This window comes from Chanos chanos, chromosome 2 (genome assembly GCF_902362185.1).
Source record: "Chanos chanos chromosome 2, fChaCha1.1, whole genome shotgun sequence".
NCBI classification, from domain to species: domain Eukaryota; kingdom Metazoa; phylum Chordata; class Actinopteri; order Gonorynchiformes; family Chanidae; genus Chanos; species Chanos chanos.
This window is the reverse complement of record NC_044496.1, coordinates 58,539,506-58,555,680: the sequence shown is the minus strand read 5'-3', so window position 1 is coordinate 58,555,680 and position 16,175 is coordinate 58,539,506. Positions and strand designations below refer to the sequence as shown.

The following is a 16,175-nucleotide window of genomic DNA, read 5'->3' as shown; positions in this document are numbered from 1 at the left end:
TTACTTGCTGGGCAGGGCTTTGATGGTGCGAGTAAGGGAGCCCAGGTTCGTGGAGTGGGAAAGCTGTGGGCTAACACTCTTAGTGGGCAAGCTGCTGGAATGACCCATTGCCTCCTCGGCAGCCCGAAGAAGCAGAGTGTAATTAACGGCCACTTCCTCCACTTTACGCAGCAACTGCAACCTTTGAGTCTCAGAGCGAACACCTCTCACTAACCGTATGAATGTCTGAGTGAGGTTGCACAGCACCTGGAAACTAGCTGTGACAGCACTAAGCATTCGTGAGGGACTTTTCTCAACGCTGGCCACTCGTCGACAAGATGCCCTGAACTCCTTAAAGCGGACTGCTAGTTCTTGCTTGTATTCCGCCAGTCTGGCAGGTGGCATCCGAGGCTCTCCTTCTATCTGCGGGCTGTTGGCACATTGCCTCAAAATGGCAAGCAGCTCATTGGCGTCAAGTTGTGCGTTTAAGAACCCGTCAGGGAGGCTGAATGTTTTTTCCTGCAAGGTCTGCACTCGTGCCAAACTTGCTTCCAGACTGCTACTGGCTCGCAAATCTATTTCTTGGGTCTGTGGTTCCTCCTCTTCCTCTTCCTCCTCTCCACTGCAGTCCTCAGCATCAAGCACTTGCAAGGTCTTGCTGACCACTGGCATAGCTCGTGAATCCAGCTGCACCCCAGGCAAAACCTGCAGAGGAATGCTATATGAGAGTTCATCTTTCTCACTGCTTTCATCAGCCACCTCACACTTGCGGTAACAGAAGCAAAAAGAGCAACATTTCTCTCTGTCCTCATTGTCCTCACTTGGCAATCCGAGCAGAACTTCGGTCGTTCCCTCTCTACCCTCACGAAGAAGCTCCTCCCCTTGTAAAAAGAAAACCCCTTTCTTCTTTGCATCCCCACTCTGAGTATGAATGGGTTCCACTGGAGTTGGAAGTCGCAGTCCTGTGGCCCTCACTCGCTCCATCTCCTTCTCCAAGCTCTTTGTTTTAGTGGATTTGACCTCAGCATAGAGTGGCGTGCTTTCATTGTTTTCTATCTCACCTATACTGTATCTCCTTTGGAGCTTCTTGTACTGCGGTGCTCCAATGCATTCTGATCGGGAGGTGCATGTCGGTAAACAGGACACAGGTGTATCTCTGGGTTCTCTTGACTCCAGGCTAGTTGACCGAATTCTAGTTGTTTTGATCTCCAAGGTTTGTGGTCGCTTTGGCGCCCCTTGAGCATGAGGGGCTTTTGGCATAGCTGGGGGGGTTTTAGAGACGGCTCTTTCTCTTCCTCTGTGCTCCATGGCAGAGCCAACCGGTGTGTCAGGGAGGCGCATTCCACGGCACATCCTCTTGCAATCACAGCTCCTTCGCTGCTCTCTGGAGATGCCAGGCACTTTCTGCACAGGACTGGTGCGCAACTGGCAGGTGCAAGGTGTCCCTGAGGGGACAGGGGAGGATCCCTGGGGAAGGAATTCTCCTTGTGAAGCCTTAGGCTTTAGCAGCTCCTCCAGAAACTCCAGTTCGTACTGCCTGACTTTCTGTAGCTGTGCACGACGCTCATCTGTCTCTCGCCGCAAACGGGCTGGGAACGTGGCAGAAATCAAATTCCTGAAACTCAGGAACGGGGCAGTACGCTGGGACTTGGATTTGTTACTGCCTTGCTTCTTGTACTCTGCTCCAGGGATAGTTGCACCCTTTTCTGCACAACTGGGAACACGTGTCGTGTCTGCTAGTACGGGAGCATTTTTCATGCTTTTCTGTTGCTCTGTTGGTACTTTACTCTGTGAGTCAGCTTTGTCATCTGCTGCGTCTTTCTGCTCCACTACCTTTATTGGCATAACAGGCGAATACTTTGCTGTGGGCAAAATGTTTGGTTTGACTAAATTACTCTCTGCTGTTTTTGGTGCACCCTCTTTGCTGCCAGTCAGCTGCAGTCCTTTGGCACGAAGACGCTCATCATCTGTTGGGGAAGATGAATGGAACACAACCACCTTTTGGGCCTGTGGATCTTTTAGGCGTGTTTGCGGTACAGCTTCAGCCTGAACTGGGCACGTGCAGAATAAGTCATCAGCTGGCAGTAGGCCCTTTGAACTTGAAGGCTTATTGGTCTCACTTGAGGCAGTCTCGGCATCTTGGCACATATTTGTTGAACAAATCTTGGCAGAGGCAGTTCTTTCCCCAGGCAAGAGAATGGGTAAGGCTTTGTTGGTAGTTTCTGGACTTGACTGCTCAATTTTTCCCTTGACACTTTCAGAGGTGTGAGGGCTTAGTTTACCTTCTGTAGAGCATGGTGATCTCTGATCCTTAGTGACCTCAGAACACAACTGATCAGACACTTTTGGTTCCTCATGTGCCTGAGGAGTGGCATCTGCGGAGCATCTTTTCACAGGATCCACTGCAGGTTTGCTTGCACCCTGCTCAGCCTGGGGTAGATCCTGGGACTTACTCTGGTCCACAGGAGGGCAAGGGGATACAGATCCTTGACTGGGGCTGACTCTCAAGGGCATAGTCTTACTCAGGATTACAGATCTAGGGGTGCAACCACCACGGATTTGACCCACAGAGAAAGCTCCTCCACCTATTGTCTGAGTGGTGCAGCCGGGAATTGCCAGAGGGAAATCCCTTCGGCTGAAAATGCGTTCCTTGTTGATATGGTGGGCCAGCAGGTACGCCTGGTTCTGATGCTGTTTCATGGCAGACACCATCTCAGATACATCTGTCAGCTCAGAAGAATTGGTCTCATGGCCAGAGTCGAGTGACGACTCAGGGGTTATGGCTGCCAGCACAATTAACCCTGAAAGAAACGAGGCACAGGACACAGTCAGGGTCACAAAGAACATGTGCAATCAAAATACAAGGGACAAAAAAAAAATTAAATGTCCAACTTTTTTTAACAAATAAAATAATCAGAGATCAGAATGCACAAATAGATAAGGACGCACATGTTATTAAATAAAGAAAATGGAAAAGAACGTTATTATATTTGCTTCAGTGCTTGCCCACCTAAAAATGATGTAACACTCTGGTAAAGTAGAGGCACAAAAACACTGCTGTCATAATTGGTGTGTGGGCGTGTGTAAGCGTGTAAGTATGCATGCATGTGTTGTGAGCACAGTGTGTGTGTGAGACATTGCACTCTTAGTTAGGACTTCTGAAATGGAGGAACATTTGGATGAATTTTTCCTAATTTGTCCACCTGCTGTCTGTGGTGCTTGCTGGTGGTGAGGATGAGGGTAGTCCTCAGATGCAGCTAGGGCCTCCAGTGCTTGCAGGGTGGAAACTAAAGCGTCATCTAACTCCTGAGCATGGTCTCGCACAGTCCTAGTGGCCACGTTATCAATCATTGTCACCGGTACTTCCTCTTGACTGCCCCCTGTGGCAGCTGCGGCAGCTGCGGCTGCAGCGACCTTGCGACTCTTATTGGGATCGTCTTCATCTGAGCTGTTATCTCTGAACCCTGGAGGTGGTGCAGCAATCGCAGGAGGTGGAGGCTGCAGCTTCCCCCCTCCTTCCTCCAGCTCCTCATCCTCTTCACTCCCTGGTGGAGGCAAAGCCATGAGGTCAACAGCTCCTCCATCACGGGAGGTACAGGCATTTGTACATTGCTGCGGAGCTATTTTACTGGACCCACCACTCTCTAATATCTTCCCCTCAGCCTTCAGCTTGGCTTTACAGGAGTCACAGAAGAACCGGCTAGACTGTTGTGTGGACTCCATTGTTTGGGCCCTGCCCCTAAAGTTTGTAGCGTCTTGTGTGGGGCTCTCTGGTTCAGCCACCGACTCTGTGCTCTTAAGCGTGGGATCAGACTTGGTGCGAGAACGGCCCTGCATTTGGGATATGAGGTTTTCATTAATATCCAGCTCTTCCTCTGCCTGCATCTGGAGCTCCTGCAACTGCTGCTGCTCCTTCAGGTGGATGTGGCACAAACCGAGATGTTGTGGTGGTGGAGGTGCAGATGCTTTCTGTGACGCCTCTCTGGACGTCCCCTCCCTCTCCTCACGTCGGCTGCCACTTGACGCTGAGGCACCAGGGCGGGAGTGAGCGTGGGAACCTCTGAAATCTAAGGACAGAATTGTCAGAAGAGTTGAATGCAGAGGAATCATATGGAGGATGAGAGTGTGTCCAGATGGCAATAGCTGAAGCTGTCTCATGGAGCTCTCACAGATGAATGCTGAAAAAAAGGTCTTGTGGGATGTCATGAGATGTTGTGATCTTCCTCTTTGGTAGACCACAGCGGATGAGAACAGAGCAGCATATCCAACGTATGACTGAATATTACTTATTTTTTCTGATGCAATTTAAAATCCTGAATACAGATTTATCTAGGAACAGAAAATGAATCAGACTTCCATGAGCTGAGTTGGGATGGAAATGGAACTATCAAATACAGCAGGCGGCATGAATGATATTCCCCTGGTGACTGGCGAATGCAAGTCAATGGAGCAGCTCCTGGAGAACATGAAGACGCTGATGACCCTCCTGGCAACTTAACATAGGGATTCACTCTGTATGTAGAATCCCATGTTAAAGTTAACTAATGCAAAATCTTGCTGACAGATACCCCATGAGGCTTGTTGGGATATTCTTTAGGACCTGGGCAATCTCTGAGACTGTGTCTGAATGAAAATAAAAAAGTCTAACTTCACTTTCTTCACTTTTCTTGTCTCACCATTCTTTTTGACAATTACTGGACACAGTATTTGCTGGTGTTGATTAGGTTTGTTAATGACAGAGAGTTATGCACAGTAATGTCTTTTTATTATAGGTTCTGATGTTCAATGGTTTTTAATGTGTTGAATGAAAATCTAAATACAATTTCAAATAAAATTAAATCAAACAAGTTGTATTCCATGTCTCTTGCTAGTCATTTAGAACTGAGGAGGTGACTACTAACATACCTGCCTTGATCAAATGAGACTGACCAGGTGTCCTGTAGTAGATGGTCCTTTTGGGATCCACAAAGAGCTTGTAATATCCAGAAATCAAACAGGCGAAGTTTGAAGCATCTGGCCACTCCATCAACAACACCAGAGGCTAAAACCACAGTGAGGAGAGTCTGCTGTAAATCTGATGATAATTTGATGATAATATACGTAAAGAATACCTTTGCAAGAACCATTTGAGCAGACTAATACCTTAGCTTCAATTATAGCCACTTCTACCCTGGCCACCCCTTGATGCTCCCGAAACAGCTGAATTTTGGCCACCCGACTGAACTCAGCCAGGACTGTCGTGAGGTTGTTCTTCAGGTCAATGACATGACTGATGCCATGTCTAGGCCCCACCAACAATGTTGTAGCTGACTGCTTTTCATCCTGAAGAGGCAAAAAGTGAGATCTGGATTATTTGACAAAGAGAACATCTGGGGTTTTTTTTCCAGGGTAGTTTTTACAAGCCAAATTTGTGTAGATGAAAACACAGTCGTTACCAGGCCAACAGTGTGAAACAGCAAGCCTCCAAATGGGGGAAGATCATTGAGAACTCGCATGTACTGTAGCTTTCCCTGGAGAGGAGGCACCTATCGCAAGGTAGGCAGAGAGCAAAGAAATGGGAAAACCAAGCAGCACAATGAATATTTGACCAACAGGGGGCACTGTGGCTTTTCTTACATTATCCTAATCAAACATAAAACAATTCTTCAAGGGGAGAGAAAACTACTTCTTTTATGTAAGGAATTACTGTTCTTTGAAATACATTAAAAACGTATCCGTAAGGCACATGAGTCCAGAGATAATAAAAGCTGTGCTGTAGCACTAGGAGGTGATTAAGAGCCTTCTCATTTGAACTGTACACATTTAGGTAAGGTCTAGAACAGGAAGCCTAAGGACTCAAATGCAGGAAGGTGAAAGCTGTTCAAACATGGTAAGAAAAAAAACGAAATGTTAGTGAAATTACACAATTTGCTGGTTTCAAGACATTAAATTATCTACTTTTCCAATGCTGTTCAAGGACTCCATGTGGAGTTTTACAAATCCAAGAATACTTTCTCAACAAAACAGTAGAATTCAATGCAATTTCAAAGCCTGGAGTGGAGAATCAACATCAGGGTGAGAACTCTCTCTTTGCTACTCTTCTCGCTCCTACACTATCATGGCTAAACTTATTTGAGCCTCTTAATGAAAATTACTTAATGGATTACTTATTTTAAAAACTCTATTACAGGACCGTGTTGAAACACTCAGAACAAAAGTTCAGAGCTGATAAATGGGATGAATTAATATAAACTGTAGCGTCTGACTTCCTTGAGAGCTCATTTTCGCATAAATCAAGTCTGATCATTTTAAAATATTATTATAATAGTTTTTCTTATCAGACTGTCTTTATTAGTTTGCCCCATCCTAAAGACTCTAATGACAAAATCCTATTGCTACCTCTGTTGTCAGACTTTTTAAGTTACCACCTCAGGAGGTAGATATTTATCTTAAAGGTTTCCCTGTCTCCTTATATCTATTTGCATTACAATAATTAGGTGCAGAATCAATGTTATATGCCTTTCCCATGACTTAGCATTGCATCCACCAAGGCAACCAAAGCAATATTACATCAAACATCATTACTCATCCTAATAAGAAAAGCACCTTGTTGCCTGAGGGCGGTGGGTGCTGATACGTCTTCAGTAACTGAGACAGTGTCTTGCAAACATTCTTCTCCTTGACAGTTGGCAACAGTGTTAGAGGAAGAAAAGGCTCCAGGCCCCATTCCTTTCTAGAAAAGAAAAAAAAAAAAAAGATCAGATGTATTACAACAGCATGCAAGGCAATCCTTTAAAAAGGTTTTAATCACGTCCAGCACACTCAGAGGGGCAGCTTAAAGCTTGGCACTCACTCCACGTGCTTCAGTGAGATCTTCTGGTTGGGTCTCGCTATCGACACTGTTATATAGATGTGGAGGGCTGCCAGCCTCAGGGTGACGTCAGATTTCCAGTCCACTCCAAAGCGTTCTTTGATGACGTCATTGCGACTCTGTTTAGATTTACAACACACTCTCAGACCAGCGGCTTCACACAAAATGGGCCTCACCCGTATGGTCTTACAAAACTGGAGCACTTAGCCGCAATAATAGCACTGTGTGAAGACATAAAAGGGAGAAACAGTGACCTGTATATACAGATACTCAAACGCTGCAGGGTCCCTCCTCAGGAGATCTGCAGGGTCTTTGGGGAAGAAGCAGATACGGAAAAGACATTTCATCCCCTGGAAATAGGTCCTGTGCACTACCTGAAATGATGCAACACACAGACACATACACACACACACACACATTATCGTACGTACACACACACATACACACACACACACACGTTATCGTACGAGTATTTCCCACCACATTTGAAGGGGTGCAGGAGTCCCCTCATCTTCATTTGAAGAGATCACATTTCATATTTATAATTACTAACGTTTCACGTTTCATATTTATAATTACTAACGTTTCACGTTTCATATTTATAATTGTTAAATGGCTGCATACTCTCATAGCTCAAAATGGCAATATGTATATATATATTTTTTTACAAATAAGATTTACTCTTACGTTACTGTTGAAGTGAATGATTTCATCTGCATCACTAAAACCAAACAGCCATTTGGTCCACATTTGAGACCCAGTTCAGAGGAGCAGGCTTACGTGAGTCAGCGGTTGGCTCTCCTGCAGCAGGTGAAGCCGCTGGTTTTGTTCTAGACCACCCGACTCCAGAACCAGAGCAAAGTGCTCTATGTATCGGAGAGAAAGGCGGTCTTGCAGAGATGATATCACATCCTGTTTAAAGCACGAGAAGCAGAGATCACTGTTTTTTTGTCCTGTGACAGATGGAGATTCACCATAGATGCTGCTAATGGACAGAAAATGCTTGAAGTCCATGCTGAGTTAAACTGTGTCTTGTCAGACTTACAAGACATAACAAAAATGGTCCAAATTAAACATGTAAATATACATGGTAAACAGGCCTGACATTTGCTAAATGGATATTATATTGAAATGGCATAAGTGAATGACCACATTCTCCCCTAAGGGTCTTCTCCAGAAGCAGATACACAAGCCCTGTCTGTGCCTTGTGGCAGTGCCCCAGGAAAAGGTCTTGGAATATGAATGAGCCTCTTATGTAAACACAATGTCCACTGATGCATTTGTGGAGTTTAGGAAAAGCTTGTAGTGTGAGTATTGGCCAGTGAAGGTTTGTTTACGCATGTTAATTTGTAGTAATTCTGTCCATGTGTACTTTTATAATCATATTCCCTGTGAGTCAGATCAGGGAGAAACCAGAGGGACTCTAAGCAACCTCAGCAGGGATGTTTTTATGCCGCGGTCAAAACATTAAAACAATGGACATACAGCCGCAGTAACAACACAAGGTAAAATATAGGTTGGTTGGATGCGGCCATAAACTTTGTGTTTTTCCACACGTCAAGTGATATTGTTACGAAATAGAATTTTATGGTGCTGTTATTCGTGCTCATGTCACTGTAACCATGTTTGCGTTTGACAGTGCAGTCAAACACAGCGCTAGGATGTTGTTGCATTCATTATATTGTCATTGTGTCAGATAAAATCAGCATTAACTAGGGTGTGCAGGACTTATAATTTTATGGGCAACAAAACTGTCTGTTCTTTTACTGACCGTCCCCACTCCTGTTGGTTCTGTGTTTACAGTGAAACGAGGTCTGTCATAAATAAAGACGCTTTGGGGAACTCTGTGATTGAATATCAGATCTCTTAGAGAATGGGCCGTAATTGATTTAGACTACTGAAAACATTTATTGATTTGCAATTTACATTTTAATTTGATTAGATGTAATTAGACTGACAGAGCCCTCCCCCTGTCTCTCTCTCTCTCTCTCTCTCTCTCTCTCTGTCTTAAAACAGGAAAAGAATTTAAAAAATCTAATCATGTTGGCTAATGAGTCTACTAAGAGATGTCAACATCCTCCTCATAGAGCATGACTTGAAAGACACTAATAACCCTCTCTGTCTTCTTCCTGTTGTATATCAGTGACAAAATGTGATTCCATTTGAATACTGGGAATTATTTGCATTAGTGTTTCGAGAATCACCTTCATGGCAAATTAAAAAGATTTCAAATTTTAGCGCAGAATACAGAGATTTCATGAACTGTGAAAGATGTGCAGCCAAGATCCCTCATTTGACTATCAAATGCTGTGACGTGCTGACAGCTCAAGGTTTTCTGAAATAGAAAACTATTCACACACAGGCTCACTTACCATGACTGTGTTTATCCTCATGAGCATCTCCATTGTGACACCAACATAAATAACTAGATTAATTAACTGAAGCCCACACATCAGCTCAGCCCTTAAAGAACTGCTCACTGTGCACTCACCCTTACAGTGGTGCGGCTGTCAAACGTAAAGGACTTGATTTGTCCGTTCTCCAGGAACACCTTCAACACATTTGGTATGAGTAGCAAGGAGTCGTCCTTAAGCATTGTCTAGGGAGAGGCAAGAGAGAGAAAGCAGTGAAGAGAAGAATCATGCCCAGTCTCAATCCAAGGCCACGGTAAGAGAGAAGACAACACAGGAGAGAGTACTTTAAAGGTCGCCAGAGAAAATCTAATAAGTTGTGAGGGAGAAAGAGAATAAGACAGGGCATGGGAGCTGTAATTGAATGGAGAAACTAGGAATGTGGAGGAAGAAGAACATCCCATTTAATAACAGTTAAAAGGAAGAGGTTTGCTACAGCTTGTGAGATGATACCTTAATTGAACCAGAGCTGTCTGAACAGGGGCAAAACTCTGCTTTAGGAGTCTGTTAGAGTACATTGTGTTGTGATCAAAGAAAAGATTATTCCGTTTCTCCAATGCATCCATTTAATATGTATGTGCTGCCACTAAAACTGGGTATGGGCGCTGAATTTATTTCTGGCTGTTTGAGGTCTGGATTAAGGTCACTTCACTGTTTTCACAACTCATCAAAAAAAAAAAGAAAGAGAGAAAGAGAGAGTGAAAGAGAGAGAGAGAGAGAAAAGTTGAATGCATGATTGAGTCCCTGCAGGGAGGCTGTGTGATACATCACTTTTCACAGCCATTGCTTATAGGGTCATGGTGAAAGATGGAGGTTACAACTTTTATCACTATCCTGACTTCAGCACCCTAACAGTTTGGGTTAGACGCCTGATCAGACTCCTGTGCAGGCAAACTCTGACGGGACCTGTCACGTCACTCAAAACCACCCACATGCCAACCTGAGGCCTCAGATAGAGAATTAGCCGTCTGGTTCTGCTACCTCGGCTGGCCCTTCAGCGGAGAGATGGAATACACGGCCAAGGGAACCGCTTCACAGAACGAATCTCTTCACACAGTAATGATATTCTGGTCACACACCTCCACGACTGAGTAACTCCCAGTATATACTGTTTATAATGGGGAAGCAATATCTACATCTACACAAGATCCATCCAACAATCTGGCTTCGGCTCTCAACCTCACTGTCCAAAAGCGCTGGGGATACTGACCACTGTGTGAGAAAAAGCTTAAAGAAGCTTTGTTGTCATTGATAAGTAGGAATGCATTATGCGATAAAATGTATGTTTATTGACAATTACAAGTTGATACATCTGAGCTTGTGAAGTCTGAAATCAGTCGTGACTGATCTGCCCACTGGAATGAACGGATATGAGTGTCAAGTTGTGTTAGGTCCATTACCCCCCCCCCCCCCCTCCCCCCGTTCAGTGTCAGTTAAGATCAGAGCTCAGTGTCTGTGGTTTGGGCCCGTAGGTTGAGTGTCTGATGAGACACACTGGGTGGACTGACATGGTTCGGAGGCTCGGTGAGGGTGGTCTTTACCGATTTGTTCCCTCTAGGCCTGATCAGCACGTTTCTTCTCCCAGGAGAGCTGCACGCCCCTCCCATCGCTCCTCTCTATTAAATTGGCGAAGCAGCACCCGAGGGTGTTGTGTTGTCTCGTCCTTGCTCGTGAGCCAGATATGAGACTCTATAGGACATAATCCATGGAAGGAGACATTAACATGGGTGCTAAAGACCCATGTGCAGCTAGAGGGGATGGCAGCTATAGTGCTAATGACAGGCTACGGATGAATGGACTTCTAATAACAACATTAAAGCTTACTGGGTGGCTGTGGTCCATGTGTGGATGCAGCTTTGCCTTCATCTTCATTCAGTTATATGTATTAGTTTGGGGTCAGTTGTATTATGCATTAGCTGGGGGTGGTGAAACCAAGTTGCATGGTTTTCACTCCTGCTAATTTGGAAGGAGCTTCACTCTTCTTTATCAAACCAGAGCCTCTTAATCCAGGTCCTTGATAAGACAAAATTTGAAATCCAGTTCCCATTACCTGCTCCCATTTAGAAATTTGGTGTTTGTTGCCATAAAGCCCAGAAGCCTAATTCAGTATTGTTTGGAGGTGTAACACAATTCCCCGTAAACAAAACAAATCATATAATATTCCATATGTTGCTCATAAAGAGTGCCGTTCTCCGTGGCTCTCTCACCTGCTTCTCTTTAATTTTTTTTTTTTTTTTTTCAAGGACTTGGGCTGAGAACACTGAAACACAACAAGACCAGCTGTGCTAAACATTGCTGTTTCTACAACCTTGGTCTTATTTTTGGCCTGTAAATGTGCTCTCTCGCTTTGCTGCAAATCTTGAAGAAAAATGGAGGAGCACATTGACAAGAATGATTAATTGATGTGAAATGGCAAAGGTTCCGTTGAGAAAGCAGAATGCTTAATTCCATGGCTGATTAGTGAGGCAGACAGGTCTACTGTAAGGTGTGTGTGTGTGTGTGTGAGAGAGAGAGAGAGAGAGAGAGAGAGTGTGTGTGCGCGTGTGCGTGCGTGTTTTTCTTTGTGTTTGTGTACTTGTATTTGTGAGTGCGTATGTGCACATGCGCATGTGTTTTTGCGTGTTTGCATACATCTTTCAGAGTTTGCAGGCTCTACTCCTGGACAATGAACCAGCAGTGCGCTGCAGAATGAGGCTGGGACATGGAGGGTGAATTTAACCACAGTTTTAGGGCCTGAAATGACTGTTAACAATAACATCATAACTTCACAAACACTACCTCAGTGCCTGTCACTGCAGAATGAGGAACCATCTCTACATCCATATTCATTAACAGTGTAACAGTTCACCAAGACCGAAACTGTGATACAAACGTCTGAGAGACAGAACCGTGACCCGATTCCATAGAGCCATAACTTAACAACTGAAATAGCACGTGTTCAGTGATGCAGCCTCGTGAGTACGGCGACCGCAAAGCCAGAGCTTGAGGACCCCCCTGTATCCCTCAGGTCCTCTGTTTGGGAACATTTGGTTTTCCAGTGAACTACAGTAGCAATGGACAAAGACAAGGGGATAAGACGAAGGCAGCGTGCCGGCATTGTGAAACTGAAATGGGGTCTGTTACTGGCAGTACGTCGAAGATAATTACTCATTTGAGACGGCATCATCCAGATGTGAATATCACCAGTACAAAGAAAAAACAGAGTGGAGTACAAACTGGAAATTATGGTCAGTTTGCCACTGTTTACAAGTTTGTACAAGGTTATAAGTTTACAAGTAAATTCATAATAAATGAAAAGCAATTTCATCTTTTGCATGTCCTTTTTTTCACTGTACCGAAAACATACCGAACCGTGACTTCAAAACCGAGGTACGTACCGAACCGTGACCTTGGCGTACCGTTACACCCTAATGTTCATTAATATGTTAATAGTTTTGGCACTATTTACAGATTTTTGTAAGTTGCCTATTGTACAGGTGCATTCATCAGACTTTTGCTTGTTTGGGAGAATAATTTTCCTGTCTGAAATTGATGTTTAAGTGAGTGAGGTTCTGTTTGGCACTGATTCCAGTCCCTTAAACTGTGGTGGTGTGCGGGGGGTGAGGGGGGGGGGGGGGGGGGGGGGGGGGGGTGGGGTTGGGTGTGGTAGAGACAGGCTGCAGCACATACTGAGTCCGGATCGCTGATGGACACTTGCTCAGAAAAGCGCACTTTTGGGGGATTGGTTCGCAGGCGAGCTTTCTTGGCTGCACTTATGAAGGCAGACTTAGGTGACTAAGAGAACAAGAGATAGACACAGAGATGGACGGTAGTCAGTAATTCGATGTGCGAAAATCATAAAAAAAAAAAATACAGCCAGTGCAATTTCATTTTCATTTGCTGCTGAGCATAAACAGTCAAATTAAACAAATACATTTTTTTACATTGAATTTTTCCTTTTTTTATTAAAAAAAAAAACAAATAAAAAAAATACAAAAGTAATTCGGTTAGATTCCTAAACACACAAGACATTCCACTAAAATTTCATTACATGCTTGAGTGCACTAGACTCTGTAATTGTGCGAGGTTGGCACAAAAGAACTGCTACATGATTTTATGCATAAAGTATTTCCTCTAAAACAGAAAGGTTTCACAAAGTCACTTCTCTCTCTTGGAGCTGTGTGAGTGGGATATTTAATGAATAAGGTGTGAATACTGATGACAGACATCATAGAGAAGTGGACGTGTGTGCTTAAGGTGCTTACCTGTTGGGGCTGTAGCACTGTGAGAACAATAGAGTCCTTGCAGCGTCTGGAGAAAGACAGACTTGAGTGAGGGAACATTGCGGCTTATCAAAATGTATGTGTCCAATCTCAAATAAAATCTCTTATCTGAGGGAGACACAGACAATAACAGAAGGAGCTAAAGTCAGTGAATGCCCTAGAAAAGTGCCTTTTCTTTGGTGACAGTAAAGGATGTTACCTTACAAGGTCTATGACTCTCTCCCTGGGCACGTCACTCACGGGCTCTCCGTTGATGGCAAGAATCTGATCACCTGGGAAAAGCTTGCCGTCTGATGGGCCGTCTGAGATAAAAGAACAGACTTGTGTGAGACAGGTGGGTGAAACTGGTTGGTGGATACGCTCACACAGTCACACACGTAAACCTGGGTCTAAGATAATACGTATGTTTGTAATATGATTCATGTAAATATCTTATTATCTGGTGAGCATTAGACTGTGATAAAATTCATCATTCAGAGATGTTTAATATAAAAGTTTCACATGAGTTTTGTAACGAGTTGATGAGGGAATAACTTGAACAGTAAGACATTTAGTGGGATGTAAGTATTAAGAGATGAAATCTTGTCTGAATGAGCTAGCTGGCATTTAGAAGACAGGGCATCTGCACGAAGCAGCGAAAAGGTTTTGTGAGCAGTCCCTTCTTTAGACCAGGGACTTTGAGTCTGGCTGCCTGGCCACCTCACCTTACGATAAGAGACTGTGAAGCAGTGCTGTGATTTCCACAGACTGAAGATATGTGATAGTTGGGAGGAATAACAAACTGGGAGACTTCTGGAGTTTGGAGTATGCACGCCTGGTTTAGATTACGTTCATAACACCCCCCCCCCCGCCCCCCGAAAAAAAACCCAGGTACAAACTGTCTATTGGACAGCAATGACTGAGCACATAACTGCTGTGAGGAGTGAGGCTGTTTGGCCCTGTTGGACCAGATGCCTGTCTGTCTGTCTGTCTGTCTGTCTGTCTGTCTGTGGTGACAGGCAGTCAGGCTCTGGTCCTAAGGTCCTGCTAGAGACACGTGTCCTACCCGCGGAGACAGAGCGTACAATGACAGGCCGTTGGCTGCCTGCGATGAAGCCGAACCCGTGGCTGGGGTGACGCTGAATGCAGACCTGTCGGGCTGAGCCTGGAGTCAGACTACCACTGTTCATACCATCCTGAGTCTCCTCTAACATTGCAGGGCTGCCGCACAAACACAAACAAAAACACAGACACACAAACAAAAACACAATCACAGCGCTGCTCCGATAGGCGGGTCAAGTGGGATCGCTCCGTGAGGAAGGAGGCTTGTGGGGAGAACAGGGCAGCTCACACAGACGCTTTGGGAAGACATTACACCAGGAGCGATGCTCTGGGCCACGGGGCTTTTCGGAAATGTTTGCTGCACGGCTTTGTGCTCTGACTTCCAAGAAAACAGTGAGAGAGAGCTGCATTTGCGGCGGTTGCTAGGGAAAAATGAATTTACCACGGAAACGTTTTTAGTCGAAGCTAGGTACCAATGGCTGTTCCCCAGATAATTATACACGTGATATACAATACTTGTATATTTCCAGCACGTTCTAGCCTGTTGGTACAATTTGATTTCATGTTAAAACCCTTACCATGAATTAACAAATCCACACAACAGTTCAAAACACCAGAGAAACCAGCTTCTACTTCAATAGTCTGTCGTCTCTCGGTCGTCTGTTCAAACACCAGGAGCACGGGCGTGGTAGAGCCCCGCCCTCTCCTCTGTTTGATTGACTGTTTGACCCAAAAGTGACTTTGAAAAGCTGTTTTCCAGTGCAACTTTCAGTCAAACCCTTTCAGCATCTCATGTTCAAAGGAGCATTCCTACAGATGCTCAAAAGGAGCATGACATGTTGCCAAAGGTTAAAAAGGAGGAATGAGCGGAGCACCCTACAGCATTGCTTCTGGCATCACCTCCCCCCGTCTCCTCCTCTATCATTCTTGGATAGAGATCTGCTGAGGGAGGTGTAGGGAGTATTTGCTTTTGCATGATTGCTGTAATGGCCCTTTCACAATTTACTGTCCTTCAAAACTGTAATCTACACGGAAGAACCACTAGTCACATACCTTTCACATTCTGTTGAGTGTCCATCCTGGACCTGGGCCATCCCCTGTAAGGAGAGTAAAGGATGGGGTGTGGTCTCACAGTGCAGGGGTCTCTCTGTTTCGCACTCATTCACCTGAGAGGAGGAGGAGGAAGGAGAAGATGAAGAGGGTACTCAGAGAAGACTTCTTTTTTTTTTCTTCTAAGAGCTCTGTGAACTGGATTAGTGTGGGCACAATACTGCCTACCTACACTGCCACGCATCAGCTTATACAATGCGGCTACCTGCCCAGACTCACTGCTCAGGAACTGGAGTGATCCCTTCACGTGTATTCACATATTTATGATTTGTATTTTAATAGATGTTCCATATTCATGCCTGTACATAATTAGTCAGTGCAGAATTCTCAGCTTTGCTACAGTGCCAGAATTCACAGTAAGACAAATGCAGTGAGAGAGGCTGGCAGGACCGGAGAGTGACTGGATGTTTATAGCACTTACGGAATATTCTGGAACACATCTGTCAAAAAGCACTTATGGTTCTCTGTGACAGTGTGAACCTGCGCGCTACTCTAATGGCTGCAGTGATGGAGGGGCTGCCT

At 44.8% G+C, this 16,175-nt stretch overlaps 1 protein-coding gene across 1 annotated transcript; it reads right to left on the bottom strand.

Annotated features, from left to right (window-relative positions):
- On the bottom strand, positions 1-15,637 carry frmpd3 (FERM and PDZ domain containing 3). The gene is made up of 15 exons (XM_030792481.1): positions 15,597-15,637; positions 14,548-14,702; positions 13,702-13,804; positions 13,485-13,530; positions 12,910-13,014; positions 9,321-9,428; positions 7,610-7,741; positions 7,084-7,203; positions 6,812-6,948; positions 6,565-6,691; positions 5,415-5,504; positions 5,122-5,301; positions 4,885-5,020; positions 3,183-4,046; positions 1-2,780 (listed from the first exon to the last, which is right to left on the bottom strand). Exons 1-15 carry the CDS (start codon positions 15,635-15,637, stop codon positions 1-3), a joined length of 5,124 nt encoding a protein of 1,707 aa, XP_030648341.1.
- Between the last annotated feature and the right edge of the window lie 538 nt (positions 15,638-16,175).

Coding starts and splice junctions, on each gene's coding strand:
- frmpd3 (XM_030792481.1), bottom strand. CDS start 15,637: ATGGCCCAGGTCCAGGATGGACACTCAACAGAATGTGAAAG. Junction 14,703..15,596: donor CACTCAACAGAATGTGAAAG/GTATGTGACTAG, acceptor TTTGTGCGGCAG/CCCTGCAATGTTAGAGGAGA. Junction 4,047..4,884: donor GTCTCATTTGATCAAGGCAG/GTATGTTAGTAG, acceptor TTCTGTCCTTAG/ATTTCAGAGGTTCCCACGCT.